We start from the raw sequence: 18,144 nt of genomic DNA, 5'->3' as shown, positions 1-18,144 counted from the left end.
TGGGGTACCACACGGAGAGTAATGTTTAATTCAATTATTGGACTACAACAGAGCTTTTATGTCTCATGAGACTGGCAACACGGCGGTAAACTTGGTGGCGGCGAGTCCGCATGTCGGGCCGACAAAGTCTAAGTTCACGGTCCGAGATGGATAAGAGGCGCTATTACGGGTCCGCGGGGTAAATTCTGAGTTACAAACAGCATCCGCTTGATAGTGGTCCATCTAGTCTTGCCATTCATCCAATAATAGTTCATTCAAGGCCAGAAACGTGACCGAAATGGCAAAGATTGAGTCAAGCATTCAGAGTCCAGCAGACGCGGGGGCGAAATCTCCCCACGAAACTGAGGACCGAAAAGTTACACCACGTGGACCACGACAAATATTGAATGTGGAGGTGAGGAAGTGCCGGTTGCATGAGAATGTATGCTTGCCGCGAAACTACGTTGATAATCATTGAACTGTTAGAATCCACCAGGTTCCGCCAGGTAAATATCCCCGGAGATCTCATGGACTAAGCCTCATTATCGACCACGCGCCCTCGTTGCCATCTGCCTTGTCCTCTCGCGTATATAGAAACCTGTCGCGAAGTCTATTGCTGCGACTCTGCCAAAATTCAATGCTCATCGGGACAACCTGCAACACACCCCACGAAGGAGGCATGGGAACATCTGTCACACTCTCAAATTTCTTCTCAGTATCATCCGCCCATTGATCTAACTGAGCCCGCCCATCATCGCCTTGGTCCGACCTTCCTAAAACTTGGCTCTGAGGACTAGCCCAGGATGCAAGTCGACTTCGTCTGGTCGTGAGTTTGAAGTACTGCTGCCGTTCCTCCTCGCTACAGCTCTTGGCGACGCCCTCAATTCGTACCTGTCTTTGAGTCTGGCCCCAATAGAAGACCAGTGCTACATGTGAATTCGTCGCCAAGTCTCGAGATTTCCGGCTAGTCTCCAAATTCGTGAAAAATATAAAGTTGCCAGCGTCTGACAAAGCTTTGAGTTGCACAATCCGGGACGACACTTTCCCAGAAGGTAGTTCTGCAGTCGAGAGCGTACAAGTGTCTGTGTCGGAGTTGAACGCCGTCGCTTTAGCCAAGTCCAGCCATTCGACGAATTGCACAATTGGATCCGAGGAATGAAGGTCCCGAATAGATAGGTCCTTGTTGCCAATCTCTGTTGGCTGAGAGTTTGCCGAGACTACGCAGTGTGTAAGTGTAAAGATAAGTACATGCGTTATTCTGTGATGGTGAGCATGTGGAATGAGCGTTTCAGTATTAAGTAACAAGTGAGTTGTTCGCACCAAGTTTCACATAGGCAGCTAACTTACCCGATGACATCGTTGCACCCAGCAAATAAGTTAGGGGTGTTAAACGAAGCGACCACGATGGAATTTGCACAATTGCAATAAATGTCAGATATCTCCGCGTTTCTGACGTAGACAAGTCGGACTGCAAGTAAAGACCAAATCTTAAATAGAGTCTGTCTGGTCTGGTCATGGTGAGTCATACCCCGCCCATAACGCCGTATTTAGAAAGATGTTGGCTGGCCGGAATTGCCATCCTGAGGTCTGAACTATTTAATATGCCTTGGTGTTAATGTGAAATGGCGATTTTTGACATTGATATGTAGCATATGCAGCCACCGGAAAATAAAGAGCATAAGTGACGATCCTGCCGCCTTTACCAAATGCGGGCGAGGCTTACTGAAACGTTTCTCATCCCTGCGAGAGATTTGTGTCCATATCGTTTTCTGTCTTCTAGCATTTGATGTCTCATGATGTTCAACTGGTAGTGCCGCAATGTCCAGTAAGTTACCATGCAAATACCGTCCTCTTTTCTCCCGTAATTCAGCAAGTTCTATCCGTAACTCGGCCGCGGCAATTTTCCCCACTGTCATCCTCACATATTCATGCCTTCATCTTTTAACCTCTAGCCATATTCTCAGCTCCAAAAGTCCATACTGACTCATAAAGGTCGCTTTTTTCTCGGCTCGTCGCTCTTTGGAGGCTGGATTGCCCCTTGTTAGTTTAAGGCTGACAAGCGGGAAGTGCACTGCCCTACATAACGCATAAGATTGCACTTCACCTCGATTTCAGGCGTGGTGGATGCTCAGCTTTACAGCTGAACCAATGATTTACACCACCAATGTGTGTTTGCATCCAATCATTGAAACACAGCGTGCGGTGCCTGGTGCATCGCTATTTATAGCGTGGGGTTGCGTTCCTTGGCGGAAATAACAGGTCGGCTGGATATAAATTTAGCATTAAGCTCTGAAACAAGTCATCTCACCGCCCAGTGTACAATATAAACTTACATATGAGGCTAGATACTGCAGCTGCAGACCATGGTAATCATAACTCAGGGGGTAGTTGGGTGGCAAGGCTTTGAAAGCTTCACAACCTGCCATGTCAGCAGCTGAACTAACTCGACATGGCCAAGACTGGTATGCACCAATTGGACCATTGAGAAGACAATTGGCAAAGAGGCACGCGACATGCAGGTGGAACAGTAGAGACCCAAACACAAGGACTTTCCTCGCCTCGTCAGCCTTGTATGCCGTACCTGCCTTAGATACGTTGAGGGGATCGGGTAAACAACTGCTTGGCAAATGTCTCGGCAGCTACTCTCGCCCTATCAGCTTTCCTTCCTTCTCAAACTAGTGTTATTGTAAATGCTGGATCGAGAAGTGATTCTCAAAAGAGCCGTAAGACCTACATCAGGTATGAATTTTTAGAAACCGGTTACAAAATTAGAAGTTTGAAATGTAGCTATGTTTGCAACTCAAGCAGTTGAGCAAGGCAAGCCGTGCGATCCAAAAAGTATAAAGAAGACAACCATCCCACCGATTTAAACAGAACACAAACAACCATCAACACAATCTTCATCTATTCAAACAACCAAAAGTTCAAACCAACTTTCTCAAACTCTCAATATGAAGTTCACTCTCATCTTCCTTACTACCGCCATTGCTGGCGTCATCGCAGCACCACCCCAGGAATCCCGCGATGGCTTGGGCGAGGCAGACCTCGAAGCCCGCGCTTCTTGCTGGAACAGAAGCGGCTGTGGTCGAGCTTGGAGTGGCAAGTGCGAGGACTATTGCAAGCCCTACAAGTTCTCTCACATGGCGAAGACCGACTGTGGCTGGTTTGCGAAGCGATGCTGCTGCAAGACCTAAGCTACGACCACACAGCACTTTTTGAATACCGCACAAACTTTTGGCATCAGCAAAGCTGATATCAAGGTCACCATGCGGTCTTTGGGAGCTTTTTGGGCCTGGGGCGGTGGCAGTATGGCCTTCTCTACTGGTTCGGGTTGGAGAAACACGTCGTGGCAAGATTGCAGAAGGGGTCTTGTAGGAGTTCCGGTTCTCGGCACTGTAAATATTTCCGAATTGTAACTGGAGTGAATAGAGCTGTATATATGGTGTTTATATGACGCGGAACATTTCACGTTGGTGAATGTGGTGAATGTGCCTGACACTGGAAGCTCTATAGGCTAATTAAATCGCAAAATATCTTGCAATAGCCTTAGAAATTTTAGGAATTGCTGGTCTCAGTAGAGCATCTATTACCGGAGCTCTGCTTAAATTAGACGGAAGTATCACAAGTATCACCCATCTAGCCATTTTCAGTGGCGTGGCAAGTTCCCGTTGCTCGGTGATATAAGACTGCTTGATCAACACAATCCTCCTGACCATCCCACGTGAGGCTGGCGAGACAACAAATCTAAGGGCACAAGCCATTGCAGGAAAACCACCCCAGGTCACCACATCCACCTACAAGAAATCATATAACCGTTAGTCTGCTGTGAGGGTTCGGCATCCAAGAAAACTTAGGTAGTACTTGGTAAACTTACTCGGCTTCTTGTTGCAGGTCCCTTCGACCCATACACATTTCCCAACCCAGCACCAGCTGGCATAATAGTTGCATTCACAGTCAGGAAGCAAGAGTTTCCCTCCGGGAATCATCTGCTTCTGCTTCCCGGAGCCCGTCTTCTGACCCACTAGTAGATTAACACAATCATCACCAAAGACAGCGTGACACTTGCTCCTGAGCTCTTGAAGCCTATCAATCTCGTAGTTCTTAACCATCTGCTCCGCTAGATCGAAAACCACATTTTGGCTGCTTGTCCACTTTTTCTGGGTTGCTCGGAGGGCAGAAATTCTTTGTAATGTGTCTGGGGCAATGCTTTTCATGTAATAGTCCTTTTCGATGTACATATCCTTTATATTGATGTTTTCGACAGATGCAGCTGCTGAGCCAGCAACCAAAGATATGGTTGTGGCAGCAAGGATCTGGATAACGCTGGGAAGGTGCATTGTGAAGCAAAGAGACTGTGAACGCAGGGAGTCAACTTTTATATGTGTAGGAATAAGGTTGTAAATTGTTGAATGTTCGCCTTTAGGGGAAGTTATGTGGCCATCTTAACAGCGTGGTAGACGAAGGAGTTTGCTATTTATTGCTGTGTTGCTAACATTGCAAACACGGCGTCGGCATTATTCATCTGTCCGTTTATCTTTGGCTTAGTATTAAGATAATCCACAGGTTGATATAAATTTATATTTATTATTACAAAAATACACCAGTTCGACTCCGTACACGGACCTTTACCAAGAAAACATACATGGACATGGTGCACCCAAACGGGTCAAAGCAGCCGTCCTCTTTTTTTGTCAACAAAACCAACATGTGTCCATTTTTAGTTTCAGCGTGGCGTTACGCCTTAGCCGGCAGTTACTTTGGAAGTAACTACGACATACGACAACGGTACCGATACCCCAGTCACGTAATACCAGTATATCTATTTCCTTGTTCTCATGACATACTCGAGGTGCCTCAATCAACCGTGGGTGCTATTTCCACATGTCTATCACTCCCTAATCCATTGTCCACGTTCTTCTAAATGTTCTCGAGTATTATTGCTGTCAGGTTATTGTTCGCGTCTTTATCTTCTCTTTTGCTCACACCCTTATTGCTGACGCTAAGGGTTACCTTTAATCCTTGACCAACGTGCAGGTTTCCTGTTCAGGCTGCAATATTGGATTACTTGCTCTCCCTGTCTGTTGTTCAACCAGGATAAACCTCCAATTCACTTTTACCACATTTTGTCATCTTGTAACCCGGGCTAAGCATCTTTCCAAAGTCCAATTCCGAGTCTATATTATCCATTATCAGTGCGCAATCTTGCGCTGACCGTTTTGTTTCTGAGGAATCATACACACGACGGCTGCTCGGTTTTCTCCTATTAAGGTAAGGCGTCCCTCAGAAAGAGGTAGAATTGGAACGACAAGGTGAGACTAGTAAACAAAATGTCAGTAATAGGAATCACTTTCGCAGCATGCCAAGAGCTAAACCGATCAATCCGGGGGTGGACCATCGTGCAATTACGCGGTAACTGTAGCTATACGGTAAAGCAACCCAGTTGCCTTGATGGATACTGTCTCTCTGGCCCAGAGAATGAAGTAAAATTTCCATTTCAAGAATATCCCTCGTACCGGCAGTTCGCCTTCGTCGTAATATGATTACCCAAGATGGTGGCCAGCCCCCTCACCACCGTGAGACCATTCGCAGAAAACCATCATTGCGCAGCCCCTAAACTTGCCGAGCTTACCTGACTGAGTGGATACAGATCGTTTCCCCAATTGGGAAATTCGATACTTCCACTCTCTAGCCTGTCATTGTTTAGCCTCAACATGTGCTTGACGAGAACAACTCTAATGTAACCAGAGGAAACTAATTGGCGGAGGAGGTAGGGCAAGTTTGGCACTAGACTCAGTTGCTACATATGCACCTTGGGATCAGATTAGGCGCAGGATTGGCTGCATGGGCTATTCTCCCAGACTATACGCACTTTTACAAGTTAATAGATTCGTTTTGTGTCGCGGTAGGTACCAAAAGACCGGCAGGTACTGCATTGCCACTCTAGACCACTCATATCCAGAGCCCAAATTGAAGAATATAGGCTCCCATATTATTTCCTTGGTGATTTACTTCTAATATTTTATCGAAATGCTTTAACTGCCGAGCGTACAGGCATAACTTATTCCCTGTCTTACTAGGTAACCGAAGTAGTGTGCCAAGCGCTCGAATTGATCGTATTATATATATTAACAGAAACGTTAGACAGCCAAGCATACGAAGCATTTAAAGTTACTCCGTATTATTTATTCAACTGAGTAAGTTAGTGTAAGGAGAATCAAGAAACCATACTTGAACAATGCTCGAGATTATCAGACGGATGTGGCCTGCATACACATATAAAAGGCTTGCTCTGTCCATACTATTAGTAGAGTGTGTACCTTTCACCAATAGAATCCCGCTGCTTAAGGAAGCTACATAACTTTTTCAATCTTTTAATCCGCATAAACATACCTGCCCATCATGCATATCGCGAAATTCATCACGGCGGTGGCCATGGCATCTTTGGCCAAAGGCTCGCCAATAGCGGAAGCGCTGCCGGAAGCACCACAAACAAAAGATCCGAGACACTGGACCTGTATTATCGCATCACCAACCTGTGGACAGCTGTCTACGCCCAGAGACTGGATGTGCGATGCATACTGTCAGAGGATCAGGGGCAAGCCCGGAAAATGCAGGAAGGACCCTCGATGTTGGGACTGGATGGATAAGTGGATTTGCTACTGTGGCAATACCGCAGAAGCTGTAACCACGTCGACGGATTGGTTGCCTCCTAACGTTGATACGAAGGACAAGAAAATAGAGGCCAGATCGGAGGACGTGGATGTCAAAGCGGAGGAACGGAGCTCCAATGCTGGTGAAGACACCAACCACCTTCAAAAGCGGCTTTCGTGCGCCATTCCAATCTGGGGGGGTTGGGTCTGCGAAATGCACTGCTATAAGCAGGGTAAAGAGCGTGGCGGTCATTGTGATAACCAGAATATTTGCCGTTGTCACTAAGAGGCCAAAGTTCTATACCCTCAGTATTAAGGATCCCAATGGGTTTTCTAGAATCTTCTGTCGGCGGTAGCAGCTAAAGGAGCAACACAGCATGACTGAACTATTCAGTGTTTTCTTTCTATTTCTCCCCATAGTGTCTTTTTCTTCTTTACTTGCTTTCTCCTTTAGCTAGCTCAATTTATCCATACAGACGTTCCTTTCACCCCCTCAAGATACTCAATTCAATCTATTAATTCTCTGTCAGTCACTAACATATAGCTATCTTGTGATATGCTGTCACGTAAACGCAAAGTGTTAGAATAATAAAGCTTGCTAGCTTTATAATGGAAATTAATACAATTACTATAAAGAAATTTGGGGTGCATATTTTGTCCGCCCAAAGCTAACATACCAAAAGCTCAGTGCAAGCATAATGGTGGAAGCGGACTGGATACGTGGAGTGCAAAAAGAGCTGATTTCTTACGTGGGGAGATTGGCTGAGGATCTCAATCAGTAACTCTTTCTGGTGTCATTTGTCACTTGGGTGTTGTCAGCTAGCACTTACCTGAATTTAAAGCAAATGCTCTCCATGACGACTCATATCTTCCAACTTCAGGTTACCAAGACACTCTGAGGAGAATTCGGATTCACCTCCGGGCAAGTGGTCAAGACTGGGTGAGCCGCCTTCATAATGGAGTTTAGGCGAAAAGAAGAATTAACGACATTCTCTCGGGTTATTTTGAGCTGATATATTGCCCTTAACCATCACTAACTTATGAACATTTGATGTCTGCACGGTATTTGCACTATTCAGTTTACTCTTCACGTTTCTCAGCTTACACACACCTCGATGCCGATTACATTCTCGGCCTCAAGAAATTTATTGCCATAGTGGCTCATCTCAATGTTGTATCAGAGCAGATCGCCTGTCACATCGATTGAGGGTCTACCTCATGACAACGGACTTGAAATCGCCCTTCTCCATGCATCGCCCACCTCGCAGGCCAATCCAGTCACCAGCGCATCCAATGTCCTTGTTGGCTTTTCCAAATAGGTATTAGCATTCAAAACAGTCCGATGGAATGATTCAGGTCGGAAACTTACCTCGGCTGAGCAGGAACCCGCCAGTGTTGTAGAAGAAAGCCCCAGTCTTGCGGTCCAGGTCGTAGCAGTTGCCGGTGCTCGGAGCAGCATGGAACAAAATGTTCCTGTCATGAAGGCTGCGCAGAATGTTAGATGGGAAGTTTTGCATTGTACAAAAGCCTTCTTACCAGTCATCCATGGTGCGATACTGATTCAACTTGGGCTTGTCTCTGGCGAGCAAGCTATGGCCCTGACCTTGATCAGACGGCATAGCAGCAGCGCATGAGATGCCAATGGCACTTGCGAACAGAGAAAACTTCATAATGAATAGTGCAAAAATTATGCCAAGATGATAGTTTGGTAGAGAGAGGATTGGGACTGTTTATTGTTTCAGCACAACAGAAGCAGTGCTATCTGTTGTATTTATATTTCTGGACAGAGGCGGCACGTAGGATGTTTTGCCTGACTTAAGGATCTCCCGTTCCGCATATTCAGTGTAATCTGTTCGACTGTGGTACGATTCCATTATGGGACTATAGTAACTGTAAGTGTAATTGAGCTAAAATCTGACACAAAGTTAACAGGTTCACAGATGGAGAGTGATACCGGCAGGTCTATGATGCAAGCACATGCTTAGAGTAGCGATTGGCAACAATCTATCTTCGGCTCGTCGCACTCCATGAGCTTGACATGACCCGAAGCTGACATGGAGAATGCCAGAGACGATCAGGGGTGATCAATACTAACGGCTCGGACAATGTAATTGGCAAGCATAGTCCGAGCAGACGCAGAGTCCGAGCAAGGCCACATCCCGCCCTGCAAGGCACTTACAAGGCGGGTTGTGGGGTATGCAAACTGTAGAAAGGGAATATCGACGATCGACAGTGGGATTCATAATCTTACATGCCTTGTAGGATTACGATTGGGGGCCAGAACGGCACGGCACTGAATTTGCGTAAGCTTACCAGAGATTAGCCCCGTATGACAATCAATGCAGCTTATTCAAATACCTTGATTTTAAGGCTATCGCGACTGTTCCAAGCAAGGCGAGTAAGAAAGATGACGACGGTTACTACAGGGATCAACTAGATGTTGTGTAGCTTGACACTGGAATATAGGGCGTTTAATCATAGTCTCGGAAAGTGCCATGGTACTGAATAGTTACATGCTTGGGCTGCAAACATCGCAACTCCATCAGGCTGGAACTTTTGTCTCAATCTTCCGTCTATGCTGCCCGTCGCTTATTTCACTCCACATTGACGTATTTCAGGTATCACTAATAAATTCATGGTGGCAATAGTTACGAAATGGAGCGACTTTCCAAGCCCGCACCATCAGGCTGAGTGGTGCCCATTGGGTGTCAGTTAATTGCCTGGGCTTTATACACTTCTACCATGGGACAAAAGTGGCATCTCCTCAGTTGAGCCACTTATACTCACGCATATATAAAGACGATAGTTCCATAACATCCAAAGATCTCAACATCACCATCCTCTTCCTTCATCAGATTTCTTCAACCAATCTTTGTACTATTGACTACTCAACTCATACTTTCAAACTTTATACTTTCAAGTATATCAAAATGAAGTTCTTTCTACTCGTTGCCGCAGTCGCTGTGCCCGCGTTGGCTATGCCAGAAGCTGAGGGTGTGTCCTTAAACCCTAGAGATAAGGTCAAGTTGAACCAGTACCGCACTCTGGATGACTGGTAAGAACATACGAAAGATATGCGGAAACAAACAAGAGAACATGGTATTTCTGACTGGCAAAACATAGCGAGCACGATAGAAACATCCTCTTCCATGCCGCTCCTGTCTCTGGAAAGTGCTACGAACTAGATGGCCAGACCGGAGCCTTCTTCTACAACACTGGGGGCTACTTGCGGTCTCACTGTACGTGTAACCAGACACAGCGTTATATGTATGAGCTGACATTGACTCTTCCAGCCTTTGATGACCACGGATGTGGAGGTACTTCGCACAAGCTTCAGCGGTATACTGGCCGTTGTGTTGAGAGGGGCAGTCAGAACTCTGTGAAAATGTGGTAGAGTTCGGGTCTCAAGTTGTTCGCTTCAGTTGGGTGTCATGGCTAGCCCCCAGAGGATTGGATCTGGTTCACTTGATTCACAGAAGACTCAATTTGGGAACGATCTTGGGCGAGATGGGGCTGTAGTTTTGTCTGGTCGCCTTAGTTTAGATTGAGAAGTATGAGGGGCGCCTTAACAAGTGAATCAACTTGGCCCGACTATTTATATGCATCGTACATTAGGAAGCTTGTCGCGTACTGAATCGAGGTGAGGTGTCGCCATGACGAATTGTCAACGGATATAACTTAGACGACCGTCGGTGGAGCGTCCCCTTTTGCCAGGCCGAATATGACCTTACGGTGAATGCTCTTTGATACGAATGATAACAAGTTGTCTGAGAGCTGCTACACAACTCTCAGACCATGCAGATCCACACTCGACGAGTTTCGGGATTCGGTTGGTTGCCGACGCATCTCTCACAGGCATGTCCAGCACTGTGGTACAATGCCGGAAAGGGTCAGACCAGCGTCTAAAGATCCGAACATGATTTGCTCCAAGGTTTTAGTCGGAAACGGGCCCTCGGGACCACCAGAGCTATTCAAGCTCCAGGCCGGCGGCCGGGAAGATTGAAGTGGAGGAGCTTGGATTGAAGTGCGGGGAGCCGTACATTAGCCTCGGCCAACTTGAACTTGACCTCCAAACCTCCAACCGTTCAAATGTTCCTGTGACTGAGCTCCACCAGATCTCCAATAAATAAATAAAACGGGCCCGTCAAGCCGCATCATCGCTTCATTCGCGATCAATACACGGGCACCAACTTCCCTCGTGGCACATTCTCAACTTCACAATGGCCGAAAACCTCGACAACCCAATTCCTTTCTCCGAACCAGCCTACCTCTGCGGCCTCCCATCCCCATACTACTCCCAATCGCATCTCCAGTTCCAGAAAGCTTGTCGCAAGTTTCTATGGGACAACCTACTCAGCCATGCACCCGAATGGGAAAAAGAAGGTCAAGTTCCCGAACATGTCTTTAGCACATTCTGCAAGAGCGGCATGCTGCTGCCCAACTTGCCGGCCCCATTACCCGTGGAGTGGCTGAAGAAGCTCGGCATCAACGACATATTGGGCGTCAAGGTTGAGGACTGGGATTACTTGCACACTGGCATTTACTGCGACGAGGTTTGTTTACTGCCCGCGTTATCCCACCTGTAACAACAACAGCTGATCGAAGTAAAGTTGGCTCGCTCGGGTTTAGCTGGCCCTGGCGCTTCCTTAAACGCCGGCTTCGCGTTTGGAATCCCTCCCATTATCAAGCATGGGAGCAAAGACTTGCAAAACCGTTTTCTACCAGATTTCTTGACTGGCAGGAAGCGCACGTGCATCGCCATCACGGAACCTGACGCGGGCAGCGATGTTGCCAACATTACCACTACGGCTGAGAAGAGTGCCGATGGGAAGCACTATATCATCAATGGAGCCAAGAAATGGTATATTTGACCTAAAAATTCGTAGAGTGAAGTGAAAACTAAAATCATGCAGGATTACAAATGGCATCTGGTCCGACTACACGACCATGGCTGTCCGCACCGGCGGCCCTGGCGGCAAAGGCCTTTCCGTCATCATCGTCCCTCTCAAAGGCCACCCGGGCGTCACAATGCGCCGTCTCCCAGTCGGTGGCCAAAAGGCCGGCGGCACAACATACATTGAACTCGACGACGTCAAGGTCCCCGTGGAGAACCTCATCGGCAGAGAAGGCGACGGCCTGCGCATCATCCTCACCAACTTCAACCACGAGCGCCTCACCATCGCCGTGGGAGTCACGCGACAAGCGCGAACAGCCCTCTCCGCCGCGTTTGCGTACTGCCTGAAGCGCGACGCCTTTGGCAAGAAGCTCATGGACCAGCCTGTTGTGAGACACAGGCTGGCGAAGGCCGGCGCTGAGCTCGAGACCATGAATGCGTGGACGGAACAGATTCTGTATCAGCTGTGCCATATGAAGCCCCAAGAGGCTGATCTTAAACTCGGTGGGATTACGGCGCTTGCGAAGGCCAAGTCTGCGATGGTGTTGAATGAGTGTGCGCAGTGTGCAGTGCTTTTGTTTGGTGGGAATGGATTTACGGCCGCCGGGCAAGGTGCATTGGTTGAAGGTGAGTATTTACCCTTGTGCCCTGTTCTGGGATAAAGATTACTGACTCGTGTTAGCTATTTATCGGGATGTTCCTGGCGCTCGTATTCCCGGTGGTTCGGAAGATGTTTTGCTGGACCTTGCTGTGCGTCAACTGGTCAAGGTGTATCAGGCTGGGGGCTTGCCTACATCACAAGCTTCAAAGATCTGAGAAATTGGATGGGAAATACCAAAATATGTACAATGAGTAAACTAGATTTTGTAATAAAAGTGTGCACAGACCTTACATTGACTTGACATTCTGGGTTATCAGCTGTGTTAGTCCCAAGCTGGTGATGGTTCACATTCTCTTGGCATCAATTTCCCGTTGGAGGCGCAACTACGGCCTAGCTGGACCAATATTTCGACGTCAATCCAATATCCCTGAACAGCTCCTCCTTTTGTCCTTCGGTCATTCTCTCATACTCGTACGACGCTTTATCATGATACCACGCCTATATCAGCGTTAGCATATACCGCAATTAGACGCACCAAGAATGAAGACTACCTTGGATAATTTCCACAGCTGCTCCAGAGTAATAATATCGCCAGGAGGGAACCCATGCTTCTCATGCCACTGCTCCGCCTCCTCCCGAGAGGTGCAAACCTGAATGCCGCTGCATGCAAATCGCACATCTTTCCACCACTTTGACGGCGAAGCAGAGAAGACTGCGTAGTAGTTTTGCAGGGCCCTTTCATCTCTGATCTGGTCGTTGCTCACCGGTATAGTGATAGCGTTTCCGGAAGCTGTCAAAATGCGCACAGCGGCGTCTTGGGGGGACAACATGGACACGAGCCCGAAGGCGCACCATGCGCAATTGCACCACCATGATTTACCTCGCGAAGTCTGACGTAGCTCTGTTAGCCTCCGTCATATTTTGGTCATGTGTAGCAGGTGCTTACGACTATATTGGGGGTTGGTCTACTCTTTATATTAGCAGCTGAGGTGAGAACAGGGGTGTACGAGCTCGACATACAGATGGGAGAATGGATGAGCCATTGCGATAGGGGTTGTAGATGGCGTCCCAGGGTCATATAGATTGAGGTGGTGGAGGTCTCTCAACTTCTCCAATTCGGCAGTGACATCGCGTTCGCCGCCGAGGCCCTTGTTTACTAGATCTTGGACTGTAGGAGGCCGACATTCTCGAAGAAAGAAGTTGATGACTTCGTATCTGAGTTTTCGGGTGGTACTGTCCATGACGCACAAATCTTCGTCGTTGGTGCTTGACAACCAACAGCCTGGGTAGTGGAGCTTGAAGTCTTGAAGCAGTCTGGTTCCTCTTAAGTATTCTCATCTGGTGTTTAGTGATCACCGGTCTTTGTGGGGTAAATGGCCTTCAACTGGAGTCTGATCGCGCCCTAGTCACTCACAAGGCGTAATGTCTGAATTGGCGAACCGGCGGATTCAACTTGTACTCCAACCACTTGCAGATAAAGAGCGACATCGCTGGACCTGGGCCAGGAAATGACTGGAAGGGTTTAGGCGTCTCGCTAAGTTGAGAACTCGAGAGTTGAGACCCACTTAATCCAAAATAGTCTAGCGTCAATATAACCATTCAACTTCGCCTCAACATCTCTCTCTCAAGGGGAACAAGAACTTTACACTTCGTACGTTTCAATGCTGTCACATATTAATCTCCTCTTCTTGAAAACCCATGTCGTCCCTCGGTAGCATACAATCATCTTACACATGTCGCATCTGTGGCACTAATCTCGTTCCTCAACGTCGCAATGGCGAGAAAGAGTTATGGGATACGGAGTTCCAGCTCCTCCAACAACTAAACAAGAAAAAGGAAGCCTCGCTAATCATCGAACCAAACCATCTTCCGCTAAAGGGAAAATATGAATTACGCGATGGAAACGTCTATCACGCTGCGTGCTGGCGTGTTGTGGAAAGAGCATCAGGTCTCTCCAAGTTTCATCCAGAGTGGCTAAAGTGTTTCCGCCAGTGCATCACGGACGTGTTCCGTTTTCTTCCAAACCTTACGGGCCTTTCTGAGGCCTCACCTGATATCCTAGACGAGGGCGTTGATGAAGACCACGAAGAGGATCCATATCCTCGGGTGGATCTCTCCGCGAAGCATGAGCACGAGCGCGGGATATTCGATAAGCTCAACCTCCCTCAAGAAATTATGGACTTGATCTTCTTGCAGGTAGAAGACCCTGAGGACATATGGTCACTGGAAAGCGTAGCTCTTCAAAGTCCTAGCCCTCATGTTTGGAGGTCCCTGGGTCGTCGCTTTCTAGTGACCGATGCTCGCATCTCACGAGGGTCACCCGAAGAGACGGCCAAACGAATTCAGTGTTGCATTTGGAATACAGATTATGGTGATTTTCCGCACTCTTTATCTCTTCAGCTTGTCTGGAACAATGTGGAATATATTCTAGCTCATATGGAGAGGATCATGGGGAAAGATTTCGTGAGAAACCAAGTTTGCGTTGAAGAGGACTTTGTCCGCGATAATCAAAAGGCCGAGATCCCCCTTTCCTCCATTGCGAGCGCATCCCGCGTGAAGTTGCACTTCGTACCTTTACGCGGTGGAGAATCTTCCTCTAGGCGAATCTGGCCGCAAGTGTTTGACGATGATGTCTCGAACAATTTTTGCGGGATCGAAATTGACGGCAACGTGGTAGGCTGGAAGGGGGATAGCACAATCGATGTATGTCCCTCCTCCTGGAGTGGAATTCGGATGGCATGCTGGAACCGCACATTCTCGTCCGTCCAGATCAAGTCTGGCGCCGTGTGGGACAGGACCTGGCATCCAGGCTACCGGCTACGTGAAACACTTGGACCAAGAAGGAAACTATTGGAGTGGATTCCGGGTTCTGCTACTGGAAGCTTGGTTGTCTCCTTTAATGTAAGTTGTTTACCATGGCCCCTTTGCTACCCTCCTGACCTGATTTTGACTCGGTCCCATAGTCCATAGTCATCACAGGCATCCTACTTGATGCAGGTTCTGGTTTGGGGCCGGTGTCGTGGCAAGACAACCCTCCTCCAGTGAACCTGATCCCAGTGCCCCTAGTTGATTTCCTCCCTCAGGAGCCTCAGGTCGACAATTACAAGTATTTTGCTCGCAATGTCAGCGGAATAAGCAGGATTAGTTGGAATCATATCGAGGTTGACTTTCCCACAGTACGCTCGCTTTATATCATGTTTGATGACGAAGAACATATTACAATAGGACATTTATCTGGCACAGCTCGACGCAAGCCGAGCATGGCCTTTGTGCTTAATCGTGATCAAGGAGAGGCTGTTTGTGCTGTTGGATATGCAAGAGGGGCCCGAGATTCAGTTGCACTCAAGGCAAGTCAAACGGAACACAATGACGAACAACTCGGAAGTTCTCATTGAGAGTACGTACACTGACAAGCGAGAACATCTAGTTTTACACCAATTTTGGCCGCATGGTCCTCATTGGTGATCCCGAGGCGGCGGACTGGACTGTGATTAAGGCTCCCAATGGGCTATTCTTTTCGAGCAAGGTAAGTTGCATGGAAACTCTTGAGTTATGGACATCGCAAAACCTAACATGAGACTTTTCCGCAAGGCGCCCGGCATTTGGGTGCTCCAATGCTTCGGCTGTTTCCAACCGCGAAACTCACCCTCCGTAGCAGAGATAGATGCACCAGCTGTAACCAAGCCGGCAGATTGGCTTCCCCTACCCGTCACCAGCCGCAACCACGCCCTCCTCGGGCCGGCATTTTTTCAAACTGCCTCCCTAGAGAACATCTCCCATATCACGCTCTATCGTGAGCTGCAAATCAACCTGTCAACGGGAAACTTTCTCACGAGGAAGCCACTCGTTGGCATGAGGATTGTCTATCACGATGATAGGCTGCCCGTCGTGTTGGGCGAATTCTACAGACGCGATAGCATATCTGAGGAATACGAGCCCACTGTTGAGATTTCGGGGAAAATACGGCGTATTCTTTGCTCCTATATGCCGCGAAATTGGGCTCGTGGTTGCTCGCGGATTTCAGGCTTTGTCTTGCACTTGGACGACTCGCGGACGATACAGTGCGGGGAGATTTGGGACGACCCGAATGTCTACTCGCATGAAATGGATGTCAATGAGGTAGGTTATTTTTTTCCTGATTGTTTTTGGATTCGGATCATTGGCTAATGCGTAAGATAGGGCGACAAACTTCTCTGGGTGTCTGGTGGAGAGGGTTGCCTCGTGGGCGCTGTGCCCGATGCAGTCAACACTGGTGATGATTTCGACTTGGCGTCTATGTTCCCATTCTTACTCACTTGAGCTGGTCCTTGCACAGTATGAACAGTTGGCTTTATAAGTCAGTTTCTGTCAAGGGACGCGTCCCCACGATGGAGATGCTGTCGTCATCCTCGCAGCCCGGCACTTGGCCTCACGGATCAAGTGAAAATACATACGCTTCTTGCCCATGAAGTGGAGATTCTCCCATTTATAGAGTGTAGTCGTCCTAGATCGCAAGCATAGGTTAGAGGCAGTAGAGGAGATTTCTAACGTAGTGGTGACAGGCGTGCTTATGAGTCTAACTGCGATATTACTTTAATTCCTTGCACTCAGCTGGTGAATCTGGTTCTAGGCGACATCTCGTGTGCCCCAATGTAGCAACAACTGTTCCAGATCAGCTGTAAAGAAATTTGACCTTCCGATACATTGGACATACCGACCACTCGAAAATTTCGTATATTGAGAAGCGTTAGTATGCCTTAAAGAAAAGGTGATGATCTTAACAGTGCTTCCCCAGGAGGTCTTAGCTTGATGGACCGTGAATCAATGAAATTTTGTGTAAATTAATGCCTGTTTGAGACATTTCTCCTATTTTGCGCAACAGGGTGACGCATCTGCTAATGCGCCATACCTAGGCATAGAGTTAGATATAGTTACTCAGGCGTTGACATTACACTTTAGTAACTACACTAATTACCATGTATAGTATATAACCTATTACTAGCGTCGTATTCAATTGCTTAGATTGACAGCCCTACGGAGTACTGTCTCTGGTAATACAAGACGCGCCAAGTCGGCTCTTGGAACCTCAGTGTTACATTGCATGATCACCAGGGGGCATCAAAAAGACTTGGCACTTTGTAAGCGGCCAAAACCTGTGTCACGCTGTCTATTCGCCATGCAGCTGCAGCAAGGATCCGTGATGCTTGCCGGGGATACGTCTGTCATGCTGCTGATGAAATGCAGCGGTCAGTCATTCGGGTCATCGGTGTGATGGTTTGAAAGCGTCAGAGCCCTGAGACGGTCTTAGACGTGGCAACTTGTAAACAGATTAAAAGATGTATCGGTTTGGCACTCGTGTTGTCATATATGACTACCTAACAGTCGAGGGACAAGGTTATAGTGACTTCGGAAGTGAATTTCCTTCTCGAATCTAAAGGCGCAGAATGCGCAAGACTACATACTCCAGAATCTGCTAAATCTGGTCTGAGCAGAATTGCATCACCACGGCCATATTACTGTCCTAACAAATGCCCTGTTTTTAATAGTTCTCTGTTATGAAGCGCCCTGTTCAGACCAAGACCCCTACAGCAACATCCTCGTCTGAGCTAGCTGAGTTACTGTCCTCCGGTATTGTAGTAATAGTAAGGCTTGATATACTAATTCCAAATATAAAATATTAGCCTTGGTAATCTAGTAAAGAGAAGGATAGTTCCGGGAAACATTAGTTATGTACTACAGATACAAGATGAAAGGCAAGCAAATACTCCCGGGTTAGGTTAATTGTTAACAGAATATAACCTGTACTATCTCTTTGCATCAGCGGAGCATTGGCTTTTGCTGGAATGACCTAGCCGTTATTTTTTCTGGTGTTTTTAGTTCTTGCATTTATTATGCATGGCGAGTCACGGCTATTTCTACCTGAATTGGCAATGTAGTATGTGTAGTAAGCCACAATTAAATTATAAAACGAGCGAAGAATAGTCTAGGTAGAAAGGTCTACATTATTACTCAAGGTTCTATATTGTACCACTGGCTTTGTT

At 47.4% G+C, this 18,144-nt stretch overlaps 8 protein-coding genes across 8 annotated transcripts; 4 read left to right on the top strand and 4 right to left on the bottom strand.

Moving 5' to 3' along the window:
• Positions 1 to 504: 504 nt before the first annotated feature.
• Positions 505 to 1,336, bottom strand: VFPPC_05595 (pyridoxamine 5'-phosphate oxidase; the record flags this gene model as incomplete). The annotated part of the gene is made up of 2 exons (XM_018284762.1): positions 505 to 1,196; positions 1,327 to 1,336. The coding sequence occupies 2 exons, from the start codon at positions 1,334 to 1,336 to the stop codon at positions 505 to 507; spliced, it is 702 nt and encodes a 233-aa protein (XP_018141623.1).
• Positions 1,337 to 2,930: 1,594 nt separating this feature from the next.
• Positions 2,931 to 3,395, top strand: VFPPC_16200 (hypothetical protein; the record flags this gene model as incomplete). The annotated part of the gene is made up of 2 exons (XM_018293953.1): positions 2,931 to 3,142; positions 3,224 to 3,395. The coding sequence occupies 2 exons, from the start codon at positions 2,931 to 2,933 to the stop codon at positions 3,393 to 3,395; spliced, it is 384 nt and encodes a 127-aa protein (XP_018141622.1).
• A 399-nt stretch (positions 3,396 to 3,794) lies between these two features.
• On the bottom strand, positions 3,795 to 4,316 carry VFPPC_05594 (hypothetical protein; the record flags this gene model as incomplete). Its single annotated transcript, XM_018284761.2, has 1 exon — positions 3,795 to 4,316. The coding sequence occupies one exon, from the start codon at positions 4,314 to 4,316 to the stop codon at positions 3,795 to 3,797; it is 522 nt and encodes a 173-aa protein (XP_018141621.2).
• A 3,524-nt stretch (positions 4,317 to 7,840) lies between these two features.
• On the bottom strand, positions 7,841 to 8,299 carry VFPPC_16199 (hypothetical protein; the record flags this gene model as incomplete). Its single annotated transcript, XM_018293952.1, has 3 exons — positions 7,841 to 7,935; positions 7,999 to 8,114; positions 8,166 to 8,299. 3 exons carry the CDS (start codon positions 8,297 to 8,299, stop codon positions 7,841 to 7,843), a joined length of 345 nt encoding a protein of 114 aa, XP_018141619.1.
• A 1,260-nt stretch (positions 8,300 to 9,559) lies between these two features.
• On the top strand, positions 9,560 to 10,023 carry VFPPC_13873 (hypothetical protein; the record flags this gene model as incomplete). The annotated part of the gene is made up of 3 exons (XM_018291645.1): positions 9,560 to 9,684; positions 9,753 to 9,868; positions 9,923 to 10,023. 3 exons carry the CDS (start codon positions 9,560 to 9,562, stop codon positions 10,021 to 10,023), a joined length of 342 nt encoding a protein of 113 aa, XP_018141618.1.
• An 826-nt stretch (positions 10,024 to 10,849) lies between these two features.
• VFPPC_05590 (acyl-CoA dehydrogenase) lies at positions 10,850 to 12,339 on the top strand (the record flags this gene model as incomplete). The annotated part of the gene is made up of 4 exons (XM_018284759.1): positions 10,850 to 11,182; positions 11,240 to 11,490; positions 11,543 to 12,150; positions 12,206 to 12,339. The coding sequence occupies 4 exons, from the start codon at positions 10,850 to 10,852 to the stop codon at positions 12,337 to 12,339; spliced, it is 1,326 nt and encodes a 441-aa protein (XP_018141617.1).
• A 175-nt stretch (positions 12,340 to 12,514) lies between these two features.
• On the bottom strand, positions 12,515 to 13,365 carry VFPPC_05589 (alkylmercury lyase domain-containing protein; the record flags this gene model as incomplete). The annotated part of the gene is made up of 4 exons (XM_018284758.1): positions 12,515 to 12,622; positions 12,676 to 13,014; positions 13,071 to 13,089; positions 13,145 to 13,365. 4 exons carry the CDS (start codon positions 13,363 to 13,365, stop codon positions 12,515 to 12,517), a joined length of 687 nt encoding a protein of 228 aa, XP_018141616.1.
• A 457-nt stretch (positions 13,366 to 13,822) lies between these two features.
• VFPPC_05588 (hypothetical protein) lies at positions 13,823 to 16,423 on the top strand (the record flags this gene model as incomplete). The annotated part of the gene is made up of 5 exons (XM_018284757.1): positions 13,823 to 15,025; positions 15,088 to 15,420; positions 15,552 to 15,650; positions 15,716 to 16,243; positions 16,304 to 16,423. The coding sequence occupies 5 exons, from the start codon at positions 13,823 to 13,825 to the stop codon at positions 16,421 to 16,423; spliced, it is 2,283 nt and encodes a 760-aa protein (XP_018141615.1).
• Between the last annotated feature and the right edge of the window lie 1,721 nt (positions 16,424 to 18,144).

The sequence above is a fragment of the Pochonia chlamydosporia genome, chromosome 5 (assembly GCF_001653235.2).
Source record: "Pochonia chlamydosporia 170 chromosome 5, whole genome shotgun sequence".
Taxonomy (NCBI): Eukaryota; Fungi; Ascomycota; class Sordariomycetes; order Hypocreales; family Clavicipitaceae; genus Pochonia; species Pochonia chlamydosporia.
The sequence above is the reverse complement of the archived record's forward strand: the minus strand, read 5'-3'. Positions and strand labels throughout refer to the sequence as shown.